The following is a 16,171-nucleotide window of genomic DNA, read 5'->3' on the forward strand; positions in this document are numbered from 1 at the left end:
AAAAAAATAATAATATCGCGTATTGAAAACCCCTAACTTGATTTTACTCTGAGCTGTCAACCTGTGAGCTGAATGCCAAGCAGTAAAATTTCCAAAAGTCTTTAAAATGGATTAAATATCAAATTTAGAGTCTACGAGTGTGAACACAATATGTAGTGGCTCAGAAAAAAGTGTTTTTCGAAGTATTCTAGTTTCATAATAACATTTTCCACGTAAAAAGTAGGAAGAAAACGAATATAAATCAAAAGTTGGGATGTCTATTCTTAATTTATGCGTTCTTAAGTTATCAACGAATCTAAAAAAACACGATTTTCTGCCGAGGTTCGGTTAAATGTTCGGTGAAAGGAAGATTGAATTTTGATAAAACAAATTGAATGGTATCACAGCTATTAGATTCTTATCGAAAATCTTACTGAGGTCGGCGAGGTAATCTGTGTGTTATTGAAATGTACGACAATTAAGGAAGTTTAAATCGTATTGTCGCTCATAAGAGTAAAACATTTCTGCTTTTTGGTGCTATCTGAAATATTTGTCATTACACCCGATTCTTTTTTACACGGGGGATGCGTTCCGTGTAAAAAAAGTTTTCAGTTAAAAATTTGAAAATCCGTGTAAAAAAAGTTTTATGATTTCTCGACAAATAATGCAAAATGGAGCTACTTTGCAAAAATTTTGCATGGGATTTTTTTTTACACGGCCGTGTAAAAAAAATCCGTGTGAAAACAGAATCGGGTGTATTCCCCAGTAGTAACATCATCTTTTGCATGGTCTTCCTGTAGCGGCACGTCTCACAGCAATATATGTCTCTAAAAGCCACAAAACCTCAAACTGTTTAATCACTATTTCTTGAATGGATTGTATGTAAAAGACAAAAGCCACCTCGCACCTTGAGCTTTTACGTAATTAGTAGCCTGTTAGTTTTCCATTTTAGCATTACAGTAAAAGATATAATAAACAGACCTCAAAAGGATATAATTAACAGATTAAAAATCTGCAATTTTCTTATTTAAACACTAACCACAATTACTAAAGGCACATAATGAATTGCGATATGATTTAAGCATTGTCAATCATTTGTTATGCAACATCTTTCCACACAAGGGAGTTAACAAGCTGAGATCCTTCGGCATTTGGTATAGAAATAACAAATCAAAATGATTGTCATTAAAAACCGCATACTATTTGAACTTATATTCGACAATTTCCAAATTTATGATCACTCCATCGTAAACACAACTCCCGTGTTTTCGATCGACAGTTGGACGCCCCTTCATTCTCATCCATTTAGATCTCGCACGAGAGCCGCCACCGCCGGGCCAATTGCACCAACACAATCGCGCAAAATTTCAAGTGGGAAAATACCACTATGGCAGATTTTCCAAATCAGTTCTGTCAGCGCAGTTTAGAACGAGACTTACATCGGTGAAAACGCGTTTTTCATTCCAATTGACTTCGGGCTTCGTCACCGCGATCCAACTCCGCAAAATAGAACGACATCCAACGGCGCGAAACCATTGTGCACAGAGTTCATCGTTGTCGGTTGAGCTTGAACTACTGGAAAGGAAGCGATTAACTGCATTTCGCGATCGCGTAAATCGCAGCGAAAATGTCCGAAAATGGAACAAATTTGATTTGAAGCCCCTTCTTGGCAAGTGACAGTTCCATCAATAAGAAAAATTCCCGGAGAGTGAGAAAATATTTTGTCAAGTGAGAAAAATATGAACGGTGGCGGGAGAGTTGTTCATCCAATACACAAGCGAACACGTGCTCGACATAAGGAAAACAGAGATCTTTGTTTATGCGGAGAAACATGGAACATTCTTAATTTGGACGCTTTGCATTTTCATAGATTTTGGGGCAGGGTAAATTGGAATCTGTTTATTTCATCTCTTCTTTTGAAAACGTATAAGGATTTTGACATCAAATTGAAATCATAATTTGATTTTCAATATGAATCATTATGTTTGTAATGATATGTAACCGTTTTGATCTCATTTTGCTGAGGATTGCTACATTGTATGATATGATATCAAACTGATTACTTATTTTGTTATTGGAAATCAATTTCAAAATTAGTTTTCTATTTGGTTTCATCGACAGCAGGAATAGTTTTTGATTTTATGTTACAGTGCCCGATCGACCACCTTCGAAAAAAATAATTTATCATAAATCAATTGGAATTTTATTTACGAATTGAATAGCTCATGTTTTAATGGGTATGGAAGAATTGTCTTGAACACATTCGTGAAATAAAATGGCCTTACGTAATGCTACGTCTACCGTTCGGACAGCCTATGATAGGCCTGTCCTGTCTTTTTAAACAACAAAAATGTATTAGAATGCATTACTTGGATTAGGCAATAAAAATCAAGAAAATTAACTAAAATTTAGCTAAAAATCTATCTGTTTTGCCTAATGAGTTAGAATAACGATTTTTAGTTTAAAAAAAAAATTTCAAGGGACAGCAATATGATTGGCCTTATGAACTGTAAAAGTAGAATACGAAGCTACTGTAAAATTGAAGGCCATTTTAATAAAACATTCAAAGAGTTCGTACATTCAGAAAATGATTGCTACATTTTTATCTCACAGATACTCTTCCCTTCTTCTTCAAATACAAGCTTGGGTGAAAGAAGATCGTTCTATTTTGTTCAACTGGTGCCACGACTTACGCTGCATAATTCGAAAAACATTTTTTTTCAATTTCAATTTCCTATCGAAAACAAAGTAGTATTCTACTTCAGAAATTGGATCTATTTTTCGAATACGCACCAACTTGCTTCATGTAGTAATATTTCAGTTTACATAATAAAACATACCTTCAGGCTTTTTGAAAATAAACACTGATTGAACTCACCTGAAAGGAGAAAAGAAAAATCATTATTAATTAATGTTCCACTCGATTGTTCACACGATTGTCGTGGAATATGGTATTGTATTAGTTTTATGAGATATAATATCTGAACAAAACATGATAACCAGACAAAGCAAAACAAAATATCTCAGAACACGCTAGCGTTTTGCGTGCTAATCGAAACACGATAAAATCGCGCACCCAATACAGAATCAAATATTGTCTTTCCGACGTGTAAAACAGAACACACCCGAATCTCGCGAAAGTTCTGCGTTTGATACGAAACACGATTTATCGCGCACTGATTATTGTACTTTCCGACCGCACAAAACAGAATTAAGTACCCGGATCTCGCGAAGGTTCTACGAAACACGATCGATCGCTTCACTTACCGTTTGCACAAAACAGAGCTAATCACTCGAATTTCGCGAAAGTTCTGCGTCTGCTTCGAAACACGATCGATCACGCGTCTCAATTATTTGTTTGTTTTGTTCATCATTAAAACCTTGCTAGAGGTCTCCGATCAGCCTTATGAGCATAAACGTGACAATATGGTGCACACATGATCTTTTGGAGCGAAATGCTGTCTGCTGTCGCTCGAGAGTCGTTCATATTTTTCTGTATCCGATTTAACACAGCGCTGAAAAAAATGCGCAATAAGATGATGTCCCGCCATTTGGCGGACAAATTAAGAATTTTTTGGGACCCTGAGTGCTTGCAAGTTTTAACGATTCCAAATCCGCGGTCCTTGAGCACATAGATAAGTATGCGTCTGCTCCCGATAAAGTTGAGGGATTTGTAGACCCACAAACCGAGCCTACAATTGCTAGTCCCTTTTCGTCGCTGTGGTCTTCGCCGATTGTTCCGGTCCATATTCTTTTGTCAACTGTTCAGTGTTCACTGCTGCTACTCGATCTTCCCTACGGTTGCTCGTATCCCAACCGGCTCCACGCGCAGTGATGCGAAGTGGCACATTGTCCCATTATATGCTATAGAAAATTAGCCAGATCTTCCGAAGAATTCCAAAACTATGACCGAAATGGTGATCCAGGGCGAACTTTTTATTTTAAAATTAGTTTATCTCAGAGGTTTTTGAAAGGTTTTTGCTCCGAATCCTTACTAGGGACAAAGCCCAAGCAACACCTCTTGTTTCTCAGTGAGTAACAACAACTGTGGTGTGACTTACTAAAGGTCTGACTTATGCACAACGCGTCGTATTTGGAACTCCTTTGTGACCCAAAAAGCGCAAGAGGTGGAGCCTATTTGCAACATCTTGCGGCTACAATGAAAATAAAAACACAAAAACCAACCGGGAATCGAACCATGGACCTTGAGATTTGCAACCTTCTACTATAACCATCACACCAACAACTCTATTTGGAGTTTCTGCTACAAGTGCACAACATAAACAACAAAGTCATTTGTAACTTTCTTATACCTTATACGGAACATGCAGGGGATTGTCAAAAATAAAATACTGCTCAGCTGAGCTCAAAGTGTTTTGCAAATTATCAGAAACATTCTCGTAACAGCAATGACCCGAAGTGTTATTAATTCTGCAACTTATCTGTTTTGTTTCTGATATGAAACACATCGAATTTAAAACCACCCAAGAAGTCAGATGGGTAGAATATTGCGACGCCACTTAAACGGAAATGAAACATTGTGATTTTCTGAAACTGGGAAGTGGCTTTAATGTGACTCGATGTATTGCCAGTGTCTTCAATGCAATTTATTAGGAACAAACACATATTTGAAAGATGTTGTGCGTGCTGCTTGGGGGTATAGTTATGCTATTATGCAAGCCTACCCTCCAGTCCACACTCTCCCCTTTTTTCTTGAGAAAGCTAGGTACCACGGAAACATATTTTTTACGATTTTATGATCCTGAGATAAGTCGTAATGGTCGAAGTTATTCAACATGATTCAATTACCAGTATTGTACTAAGAATTGTGTAAGGCCTCCAATACATATGGAAGGCCGTTCTGTAGTTGCTTTAAATACATGAAAGATTTACGAGCATGATGGTCCCCAGAATACTTCGTATGATCTATACTTACTTACTTACTTGATGGGCTACAGCTCTTCAATGAACCTACGCCGAATGGAGTATCCTTCTCCACTGGACTCGATCCTGGGCCAATCGCTTCCAGTCGCGTTGAACATTGAGCGTCCTCAGGTCCTCTTCAACTGCAAAAAGCCATCGTGTACGCGGCCTTCCACGAAGCCTGCGGCCTCTTCCGGGTTCTCTACTAAATATTATCTTCGCTTGACGTTCTACGTGACGAACAACGTGACCAACCCACCGTAGTCTGCCGTGTTGTATAAGCTTCATAATATCCAGCCCTTTATACACCTGGTACAAATCGTGGCTCATGCGATGCCGCCAGATACCGTTTTCCTGTTTACCGCAGAGTATTGTCCTCAGCACCTTACGCTCAAATACTCCGAAAGCTCTCCGATCAGCCTCCTTTAACGTACATGTTTCATGGCCGTACAAAGCCACCGGAACAATCAGAGTAGTATACAGCGCGAGTTTTGTTTTCGTTTGCAGACTACGGGACTTAAGCTGGTTACGAAGTCCGTAATAAAGCCTGTCCACATTAAATTTCGGACACCCATCATCCAATGCGATTTTTTTAAATTTTCACAAATCACTGAGGAGATCAATTTATACGCCAGTAGAATCTCTTCGCTTTATGTTATTCTTTCAGCAGGTTTCCATTCTTGTCCAAAGAGATAAAATGGCAACAAATCAGTTGGACGTTGTCTAAGTGTCCGAAATTTAACGTGGACAGGCTTTAAGCTCTATTTGCAGCTGCAATACGCCTTCTCACCACGCGGGTAACATCATTATCGCACGTCACTAATGTTCCAAGATACACAAATTCTTCTACCACTTCAAATTTTTCACCATCCAGCACTATTTCGCTACCACCACCACCACCACTAATGAACCCACGTTGATTGCCAGCGACCATTTACTTCCATTTGCTGGTATTGATCGTGAGTCCAATCCTCGCTATCTCCCTCTTAAAAGGCACAAAAACCTCTTCCACGGCACGGCGATCAATCCCGATAATATCGATATCGTCCGCAAATCCCAGGAGCATATGCGATCTTGTGATAATGGTACCGCTTCTTTGCACACCAGCTCTCCTAATCGCTTCCTCGAGTGCTATATTGAACAGTAGATTCGAGAGTGCATCACCCTGCTTTAATCCATCTAAGGTAACAAATGACGTCGATATTTCATCCGCAACCCTTACACTTGATTTCGATCCGTCCAACGTTATACGAATCAGCCGTATCAGTTTCGCCGGAAAACCATGTTCAAGCATAATTTGCCATAATTCATTCCGTTTCACTGAATCGTACGCCGCCTTGAAATCAATAAACAGATGATGTGTCTGCAAGTTGTATTCCCGGAATTTATCAAGGATTTGTCTCAGGGTAAACATTTGATCCGTTGTTGATCGGCCCTCACGAAAACCTGCTTGGTATTCGCCGACGAAGGACTCTCAAGCTGTCTCAATCTATTAAACAGAATACGGTACATAATTTTGTACGCCGAATTAAGGAGGCTTTTCTTAAAGAGAGTGCAAATGAGGCCGTCCAACCAGCTAGCAGGAATTTCTTCGTCTTCCCATATTCTCGACATAATATGGTGCAGAACTTCATATAGCTGCTCACTGCCATATTTGAGAAGTTCAGCCGGGAGCATTATTGTTTTTCAGCTCTTTAACAGCTTTTATAACCTCATCTAATGTTGGCGACTCCACAGCTTGTCCATCGTCGCTAATATTTCAAGACAAAATTTTCAAAACGACTTATCTGCTTTTGTAAACAAAGATTCAAACGACGATTTGGCGAATCTGATAGCTCTCCCACGCAAACCAACACCATCAACAGGTAGCGGCAACCTTCACCTACCTATTGATGGTGTTGGTTTGCGTGGGAGAGCTATCAGATTCGTCAGATCGTCGTTTGAATCTTTGTTTACAAAAGCAGATAAGTCGTTTTGAAAATTTTGTCTTGATTTATTCTATTCACCGATGCACCGTCACTTCCTCTATTCAACAAAGTCTCGAAGTGTTGATTCCACCTGGCAGCCACTTCAGTTTTATCTGTCAGCATCCTGCGCCTCACTAATAACTTGTTCTTCATATTCTTTCTGCGTCCTTTCGTGGGTTCGTTTTTCGGCTGCTCTTGCTTCCTTGTACCGATCTCTTATCGACACCAACATCCGGCTTCTAGCAACGTTCTTCTCGTTTGTCACTCTCTGACACTCCACATCGAACCAACCCGTCCTGGGTCGCCTCTGTGCAGTGCCTATAACTTCTAGTGCTGTTGTGCTCACCGCTCCGTGGATCGACTCCCATATATCGTTGATGTTGTCGCAAACGTTGATTTCACTTATCCGTTCGTCGAGCTTCTGGCGGTACTAAGGCGATAATCGCTGGATATTTTAACGCATCGTTCGCTGTGATCTTTCGTTCGATACAGTTGACAACCGTGATCGAATTTTACTGACAACGAGGTAGTGATCAGAGTCAATGTTCGGACCTCTGAATGTCCGCACATCGATAACATCCGAGAAATGGCGCCCATCCACCAGAACATGGTCTATCTGGTTGCAAGTTTCACCATTTGGGTGTCTCCAAGTGTGCTTTCGGATGTTCTTTCGTGCAAAGTAGGTGCTACTGATGGCCCTCCCTACCGATTATGGGACGGAAAAAGTCCTCTCTACCGACCTGAGCGTTAGCGTCTCCGATAACAATTTTCACGTCATGATTTGGGCACTCTCCATAGGTTTTATCAAGGCATTCATAAAACGTGTCCTTCACGTCGTCGGATTTATTTTTGTCGGTGCGTAAAAGTTTATTAGGCTGTAATTGAAGAAATTGTCCCGTATCATCAACACATAGATTCGTTCGCTAATGGGTTTCCACCGCATCACTCGCTTCATCTGCTTGCCCATCACTACGAAACCAACTCCATGCTCTATAAAATATAATAAGTTACCCCAATTATCCAGTGTTTTAACGTACATTTCCCAACACTGGTTACAAAACCGAATGCGAACCAACATGTCCATGCCAGAACCTCTAACGTGTGATTTGCAATGTCAATTGGTCAATTGGCAGACGTTATAGGTGGTATCAGGTCATAAGGCCATATAAAGAAGAAGATCTCTTTCATCTGTTTCATTTCTCACTTCCCCCATTCCACTTTTCACTATGCACTTTGCACTTCTCAAGTGATAAAAAAAGCGCAAAAGGGATAAGTGCGAAGAGAGAAATGCGAAAAAAGAAGTTTGACGTCCCACTTCTTTACTCCTTATCTCAGTTATCTCACCCTTCTTATTTCTTACTTTTCACTCCTCACTTCCCACTGTGAAAAGAGAAGTGTGAAGAAGTGTGGAGTGAAAAGTGTTAAAAGTGTGATACGCCTCACTTCTCACTGTTTATTTCTTACTTCACACTGTGAACAGTTAGACGTGTGAAGTGACAAATAAGGAATGAGAAGCAAGAATTCTTACTTTCTTACTTCTCATTTCTCACTTTCACAGTGAGGATTCTCACTTTTCACTCGTCATTACCCATTTCTTGTTTCTTCCTTCTCATTATCTATGTCTCACTTCTCAATTATCATTAATCACTTCACACTTTTCAAATTCACTTTTGTTTAGCAAAACGACAATTTCAGTCAAATGACATTTTCGGTCAAATGACATTTAATGTCAAACAACGTTTTCAACCATACGACATTTACGCCGTATGATCCGTTCGGCAAAATGTCATTTTCGGCCAAATGACCCGTTCTGCCATAGGACCATTTTGGCCGTTTGTCTTTTTCTGGCATATGTCACGTTCAGCCAAATGACACTTTTGGCCGAATCGTTTTTGGCCCAATAATCATTCGGCCAAATGTCCACTTCGACCAAAGGGAATTCGATAGATGACCTTCGGTCCAACGTGTTATTCGGCCAAGTGACATTCAGTCAAATGGCTTCGGCCGAATAAATCTCGACAAAATTATTCTTATCTATTTTTATATCGAAAAATATTGGCATTCAATAATATCCAATGATATAATATCCAGGAGCACAAAAGTTACATGAACCCGGTTATCATGATCTATCATGTATTATTAAACTTAAATAACTGTCCAGATCAAACGGTTTTTTAAACTTAATCGAACTGAACATTGACAAACCAATTGAAATGATATAAAATAAAATAAGTTACCCCAATTATCTACTTCTACTTCACATTATTCTCATTACTCCAAGAATGGTGTTCTATCTGTGTTTTCTCGTTTTATCAAACGTTTCCTCATGTTATACTTTCATACTGGCAAACCCAAAACCTCTCGTGGGACATATTAGAGTTCACTGCTTCTTTCATAAGTATGTGGCCAACTAGCCATCCCTCCCGTTCCTCAGCGTTCGCAAGGACGTAATCAGAACAGATCTAGATGATTTTTAAATGTCCTGCTACCAGGTAGTGGTTAGGGTAATGGAAGAAAATGATGCTACTCTCGTACAATAGTCAAACCTTCACCACCTACTCAAGTTTGTGAGAATCTCCTAAGGATAATGCAGAGTGACCACTTAACTAACATTTTAAAATTCCCGCATATTTCCCGACTTTTTCTGATATTAAAAAAAATGTCCTATACAATTTTGAAGATTCCAAAATATAGGGGGAATGACGGCTTTGGCAGGTTTTGTTCTATTATTGGCAGAGGGTTTTTTATGACTGACCAGGCTCAAATTTGGCATTCTTTGCATATCAAAGAATATTGTGGCCAAATTTCATAAAATTTGGTCGACAAAAACCCCCCTGCCAATAATAGAACAAAACCTGCCAAAGCCGTCTTTCCCCCTATATACAGGTTTCGAAAAGAATGTGTATGGTTATATTTTATTCCAAAAGTGCTTCTAATTGACGTAAACTGTAAAAAAAATGATCTAGTTTTATTGTCTCAGTCAATTATTTGACTAATTTAAATTCAATTTTTTAAGGATTCTAAGAGTAAAATCAGCAGTGATTCAAATCGTTCGGGGCTGTCAGTTTGAATATGAATCTGAAACATTAATTTTCCCAGCAGCTGTTCTACATTCATTTTTTATACCAATCAACTGTCAAAAAATTAAAACTGTTCTATCATTCAGTTCTATTTTCTGCAGAATTGAACCGTGAATGATTCACGAGATTCAATTTTTTTTCAATTGTTTTGGTGTATGAATGCGTCATTTTGTCTACAGATCAATCCACTTTGCAATTACGGCGCCTTTTTTTGGCAGCAAAATAATGATTTCATTTAATTGTAAATTTGAAAAACATGAATGGAACACTGCTGGGGAAACCAGCAAGTTTGTTCTATTTTGCTCCAGATTCAAACTAGAATAGTGGTCGAAAACTTGGAATGAAACTGAATCACTACTGATTTCACTCTAAGAGTAAAATCACCAGTAAGAGTAAAATCAGCAGTGATTCAAATCGTTCGGGGCTGTCAGTTTGAATATGAATCTGAAACAATAATTTTCCCAGCAGCTGTTCTAGATTCATTTTTTATACCAGTCAACTGTCAAAAAAATAAAACTGGTATAACGCTCCGTTCTATTTTCTGCAGATTTGAACCACGAATGAATCACGAGATTCAAATATTTTTCAATTGTTTTGGTGTATGAACGTGTCTTTTTATCTACGGATCAATCCACTTTGCAGTTACGGCGCCTTTCTTGGCAGCAACATAGTGATTTCATTAAATTGAAAATTTGAAAAACGTGAATGGAACACTGCTGTTTTTGCTCCAGATTCAAACTAGAATAGTGGTCGAAAATTTAGAATGAAACTGAATCACTACTGATTTCACTCTAATACAAATTGTTCGGGGTTGTCATTTTGAATATGAATCTGAAACATTTAATTTCCCTACAGTTGTTCTAGGTTCCTTTGGAATGTCAAAACTCAAAACTGGTATAACGCTCAGTTATGTTTTCTGCAGATTTCAAACACGAATGAATCACGAGATTCAAATATTTTTCAATTCAGTTCAATCAAAGTTAATTACCTTTTTTCCGGAAATTGGACCCCGACTTGGACATTATTTTACTATAATCTGAAAACTCATAAGTGAATATGTACATTATGTGGAAAATTTTGATTTGAAAAAAGTATTGGAGGTAACCACTTTCCTTCGATGGTACTTGAACCCATGACCCTTAGTACGCTGATGCTTTTAACCAACTAAGCTACGAAGGACCTCAATCGGCCTTTGCAACTTAGTAGTTACTAAATGAGCCAGAGATTTCCAAGTCGAAGCACTCACAATTCATTTTCTCAAGCTAACACAGTAAACACCATATTTTTTAATTGTTTTAGTGGTGGATTATACCGTCATTTTATCTATGGATCAATCCACTTTGAAATTACGGCGCCTTTCTTGGCAGCCAACAAAATTATTTCACTATAAATATTTTAAAAATCAATAGACCAACTTTTGAAAAGGGTGTAACAAACAAAATTTATTCTTTCCAGTTATTTGTATCTAGACGAGGAACCGGGAAAAATAAATTTTGGCTGTTAGGATAGGATGTGTCAAGTGGTCATTAAGATCGTACCAATTTTCTGACACAATCGTATCTATTGCTGATTGGTTGAAAATGACAATCGATTACTTCGATTGGCGGCAGCGTGTTTTCCGTAGGGCAGTTTATTATTAGTTTAGCCGTGTTGCTGGTTAGAAAAGTAAATATTTAGCAAAAACGCTAATGTTTGTATTCGAATTAATTGGCACAAAATTAATTTATAGTTCACTGCGTACGCCGTATAAATCATTTAAAAGGGTTGTAATGATTTATAGCCGATTACATATTTTGAGCATTATTATTCACTTTTTTTGTCATTTTTTTTTATCTGAAACTCATATTTTCTCAAGTGAAATTTTCTACGTTTGAGTATTTTGCGTCTCTTATATAAAACATGGATGCAACAGAAAGAAACGTTAAGTTTTGATATAAATTGTTTGGAAGATTTTGTATTAAATTATTTTGGCTGCACTGGCGACCACCTCGTCAGAGCAACCGACTAGGAAAACAACAAGGCAGGTTACGGCCTTTACAAATGTTGGTTTAGAGTTGACCTTAAATAAAATGAAGAATCCGTCAAGCGAATAAACATTTTTGCAGCTGGCAATATATTGGCATGTATCTTTCCCAACACCTTCTTTTTTTTTAGAAATGAGCAATCCAGCAAATCTCTTTAATTAAAATAATAATAACCTTTATTTTTTTCATTGCTTATTACTTATCTCTATTTTTTTTTCCGAAATCTATATTCAGATCTTGAAACTTATTTTACCTCCATCAGTGGAATTATTATAAATTTTGATCTTATTATTGTTTCATACTTTATTATTTACGCCAGTCTTTCCTTCATCCTTATACTGATTCACAACCAAGTAGGTACTATTCACCAATCTAAAGCACTTCTCATGTACAGCGTTACCATGTGTTAAAATCAAGATGTTAACAAAAAATGACCAGAGATTGTTGAGATGTGTGCCTGGTATCGAACATAATTGGATATACTCGACTACGGCCGACAAGTCTCCAGACAGAACTCGATTAGTTTTCAAGAGAATATCGATCAAGCATCTTCTTCAAGAATCCACAAACTGCAACGAAATGATAATTAGCTTTTTCTGGGACTCTCGGTGATTTTCTTGGTCTCAGAAACCTTCTGAAGCGTAGGTGATATGTTGCTTTCCATTATTACTACCGAGAAGAGCTCTAGACGCGACATTAAAGAAATCTGGTTTCAATATCATTTTCATTATACTTGTGACTATGCATTTAAAATAGTAAACAACGTTTTTTCATGTTTTACACTAGAATGATTGTACCATAGATCTATTCATGTTTTCTAAAAATATCAAAAATTCAACCGGTCAGCCCAGAATGACAACTGGTGCCTTTTTTTCCCGAATTTTGTATAACTTCGAGAAATTTCAGAGTTTTTTTTTCATATTTCCCGCATGGACTTTCAATTCCCGCATTTCTCGATTTCCCGACTCCCTGGTCACAGTACTAATGTTAACTCAAAGAATGATATACAGGAAAATACTATTTGCGAGAATTAGCTAATAAGAATAATAAGGAATTTGCGATAAAAAGATAAGGAAATAAGCGTTACAATAAATCCAATTCGGTATGCGTCTGGTTGCGTGCTAATAGTAAAAATTAGATTTAACAACATTATTTTTTCGTCATACATTTTACTACCGTCGCGTCGTTAGGGGTGACAATGGGTCAAATGGGGGTGAGAATGGGTCATTGTTTCAACTACTTAGAATGCTTGTAGAATGGATTGAATGTATCTTTAGGGCAAGAAGACTAAAATATAAGAGACCTTTTTGAACGATTTTGCTCTACGACCTCCAGGCTGCCGGTGAGAGCGATGACCCATTCTCACCCCCAGACCCATTGTCACCCCTGATGGCGGTATCAAATAAAAAATTACTACTTTGATTTGACATTGGATCTACATGATTTTAATCTTTTTGAAATTTGGAGGAAAAACAGTTCAAATACCATGGAAAACCATAAAAACAAACATTAAAGCTGTTAAAGCGCTTATTGAGCAAAGATAGTCTTATCCTGCTAAAAAACTAGGTTATTCATCTTGAATTGTTTGTTGGATACTTTTGAAGCTTAACGCTCAAATCTAACTTTTTCTGCCTTGGGAACACAGTGCCACGGAGAGGTAGGGATTATAGTTTCTGGGTATGAGGCCCAGGACCGCAAAGTGGGATCTGTTTCAATTCTTCAGGTTCGCGAAGTACCATGTTCCCCCTTCTTATATTAGGGGTACTTTTCAGCGTGGAACAAATAGTAAAACGGCGGGATTCTCTCGCAAAATGTGGACACTGCGCTGGTCACATTATCTTTACCTTTTCTTTTTGCGTTTCTCGTATACAAAGTATTTATATACCCGTTCGCTTTTAGTTGTTGGGGCAAGCCAAAAGTATTTTCGATGAAATAAGAAGCGATCAAATTTCGAATGTTCCATGTTTCTATACACATTAGTAAACACCGATATAATATGATCGTAATATATCAGAGAGACATGTTTCGTACGCATCGCCCGAATAAACGCCAAGAAAGAATGTAAACCACTGGAGAGAGAAGAGAAAATTATGAAGATGAGTTTTTCCGATTCTAAGCTTGTTTGTGTCTATAATTAGTGGCGCTAAGTGGAACCGCGTTGAGGCGTGACTGCAGCGCATGCTGGCTGGTGGAAGGAGTCGCTGGCAAAGGAAACAAAAATAATCAGCTTAGCCAGTATATCGCAACCGGAGATTGACTAACCAGGACGGGGGAAGATGAATCGCCAGAGATCGTCGGTGAGGAGCCGGGGATCCTCCTCGACGACCACCAGCGATCCGCGCGAAAAAGTGAAAGATTGCTGTCGGAAGTTTATCGCATTTATGTGCACCCAAGTCGGTGTCGGCGGGCTGATTGTAGTGTACGCTTTGGTTGGTGCGGCGAGCTTCATGTCCATCGAGACCCAGGAACCGAATCCTCTGATTGAATATGTGGCGAATTTGCGACGGAACTGTGCGGCTGAATTGTGGGACGTGACGGAGCAGCATAACTTATTCAACAGTTCCATCTGGCAGTTGGAAGCGGATATTGTGCTGAAACGATACCAGGATGACTTTGCAGATGCTATCAAGAAAGGATACGATGGTCGACATCCGGAAGAGGTGTGGAACTTTCCGGCGGCACTAATGTTCTGTTTGGCTGTTTTCACTATGATCGGTTACGGAAATATGGTTCCCCGGACGGCTTGGGGCAAAGGGGCCACTGTCATCTACGCCACATTCGGAATACCGCTGTATATTCTTTACTTCATGAACATGGGGAAAGTGCTGGCATCTACCTTCAAATGGCTATATACATGGCTCCACGAGTGTAGCCACAATCAAGATGACGATATGCACATAGAAGACGGAAGTGGTGTCCCGCAGAGAAAACGAATCATTGTGCCGACGACCGCGTGTCTGTGGGTCATTTCGATCTACATCGCGACCGGGACGATCATGTTTGCCGAGTGGGAAAAGTGGACCTATCTTGATTCGGCTTACTTCTGTGTGACCAGTTTGTGTAAGATCGGGATCGGAGACCTCGTCCCAGGTGCCAACATATTGGACTCTCAAAGCGGAAAGCCAACAAAGCTGGTGATAAATTTCGTATACATGCTCCTTGGGATGGGAGTGGTGGCCATGTGTTATATTTTGATGCGCGAGGAGGTGCGAATCAAAATGCAGGAAATCAAAGAAGATACTCGACTGTGTTTGGAGGACATGAGTGCTAAGTTTGCAAAGTGTTTTGGAAATAGTAAGGAGTCTCAATATTACGATTGATATTCCATTTAGTAGATCAACCGATAGCAATCAATGTGACCTTTCTAATGAAGTGGAATGTACAGTTTTGAACCAAAGTATCCAATTTGTGCTATTTTTTTTGTAAGACAGAGCCAATAAAGATATCGGGTATAACCGCAAGGTGCTTGCATTTGTAAGGTGAGTTTTATTTTTTTATATCCGACCAGCCATTTAGAAGTGTTATTTAATTCCCATGTATTGCAGTGCTTCAGCTAAAAAGAGAAACACAGTAAGCCTTTTTTAATTGTTACATTTTTTATATTGAAGTAAGTTATTTCAATTGAAATAAAACATAAAAATTAACATACGTGTGAAGGTTAAAGCATATTTTTAGGAGCAAATAAAGACAAAAATTGTTGGAATGCTTTGGAAGTTGGGTTTTATTCACCGCATAGCAGCCAAAAGTAACGGAGTAAAACAATGAGAAGCAGTGAAACAGCATAAATTAAATTGGTTTCGGTCGTTTGGGGCATTAAATACACGTTTCCCATTCGATTTTCACGCCACCGGAGAATGTGGTAATAGCTCAGCGGTTAATCACAGGGGTTCCTTCGAACAGGTAAGAATGCGTAAATGGTTTGATAGAGCGAAACGTATACAATTTGAAGCTACAACAAATCATCTAAGTTTCCGTGGTGTAGTGGTTATCACATCCGCCTAACACGCGGAAGGCCCCCGGTTCGATCCCGGGCGGAAACAAGAAAATATTTTGCAATATCTATCTTCATAAGGATAGACCAACCTGTGTAGACCAGAAAAAAAGGGTAACGATCAAGCTTTTTAATGATTTAAATCACCGAGGTGTAGCACTTATTTCTGTCACAGCGATTGCTTTCCGGCATGAGTAATTTTCACTC

General features: G+C 38.7%; 2 protein-coding genes and 1 non-coding gene across 7 annotated transcripts in view; 2 read left to right on the forward strand and 1 right to left on the reverse strand.

The window, feature by feature from the left end:
- The window catches only part of LOC134205587 (mitochondrial protein C2orf69 homolog), a 154,003-nt gene that overhangs the window by 67,757 nt on the left and 70,075 nt on the right, over window positions 1-16,171 (reverse strand). The gene's annotated exons all lie outside the window — the stretch shown is intronic.
- LOC134205588 (two pore potassium channel protein sup-9) lies at window positions 1,346-15,442 on the forward strand. Of its 3 annotated transcripts, none has more exons than XM_062680957.1 (2): window positions 1,346-1,707; window positions 13,954-15,442. In XM_062680957.1, exon 2 carries the CDS (start codon window positions 14,250-14,252, stop codon window positions 15,291-15,293), a length of 1,044 nt encoding a protein of 347 aa, XP_062536941.1. In that variant the 5' UTR covers window positions 1,346-1,707; window positions 13,954-14,249; the 3' UTR covers window positions 15,294-15,442. The 3 variants fall into 3 exon arrangements, with proteins under 3 accessions (XP_062536941.1, XP_062536940.1, XP_062536942.1); XM_062680956.1 differs by having other exon boundaries at window positions 13,988-15,442; XM_062680958.1 differs by having other exon boundaries at window positions 1,346-1,687; window positions 13,988-15,442.
- Trnav-aac (transfer RNA valine (anticodon AAC)) lies at window positions 15,941-16,013 on the forward strand. Its single transcript has one exon. It is a non-coding gene; the product is annotated as a tRNA-Val (tRNA).

This window comes from Armigeres subalbatus, chromosome 1 (assembly GCF_024139115.2).
Source record: "Armigeres subalbatus isolate Guangzhou_Male chromosome 1, GZ_Asu_2, whole genome shotgun sequence".
NCBI lineage: Eukaryota > Metazoa > Arthropoda > Insecta > Diptera > Culicidae > Armigeres > Armigeres subalbatus.

Coding starts and splice junctions, on each gene's coding strand:
- LOC134205588 (XM_062680957.1), top strand. CDS start 14,250: ATGAATCGCCAGAGATCGTCGGTGAGGAGCCGGGGATCCTCCTCGACG.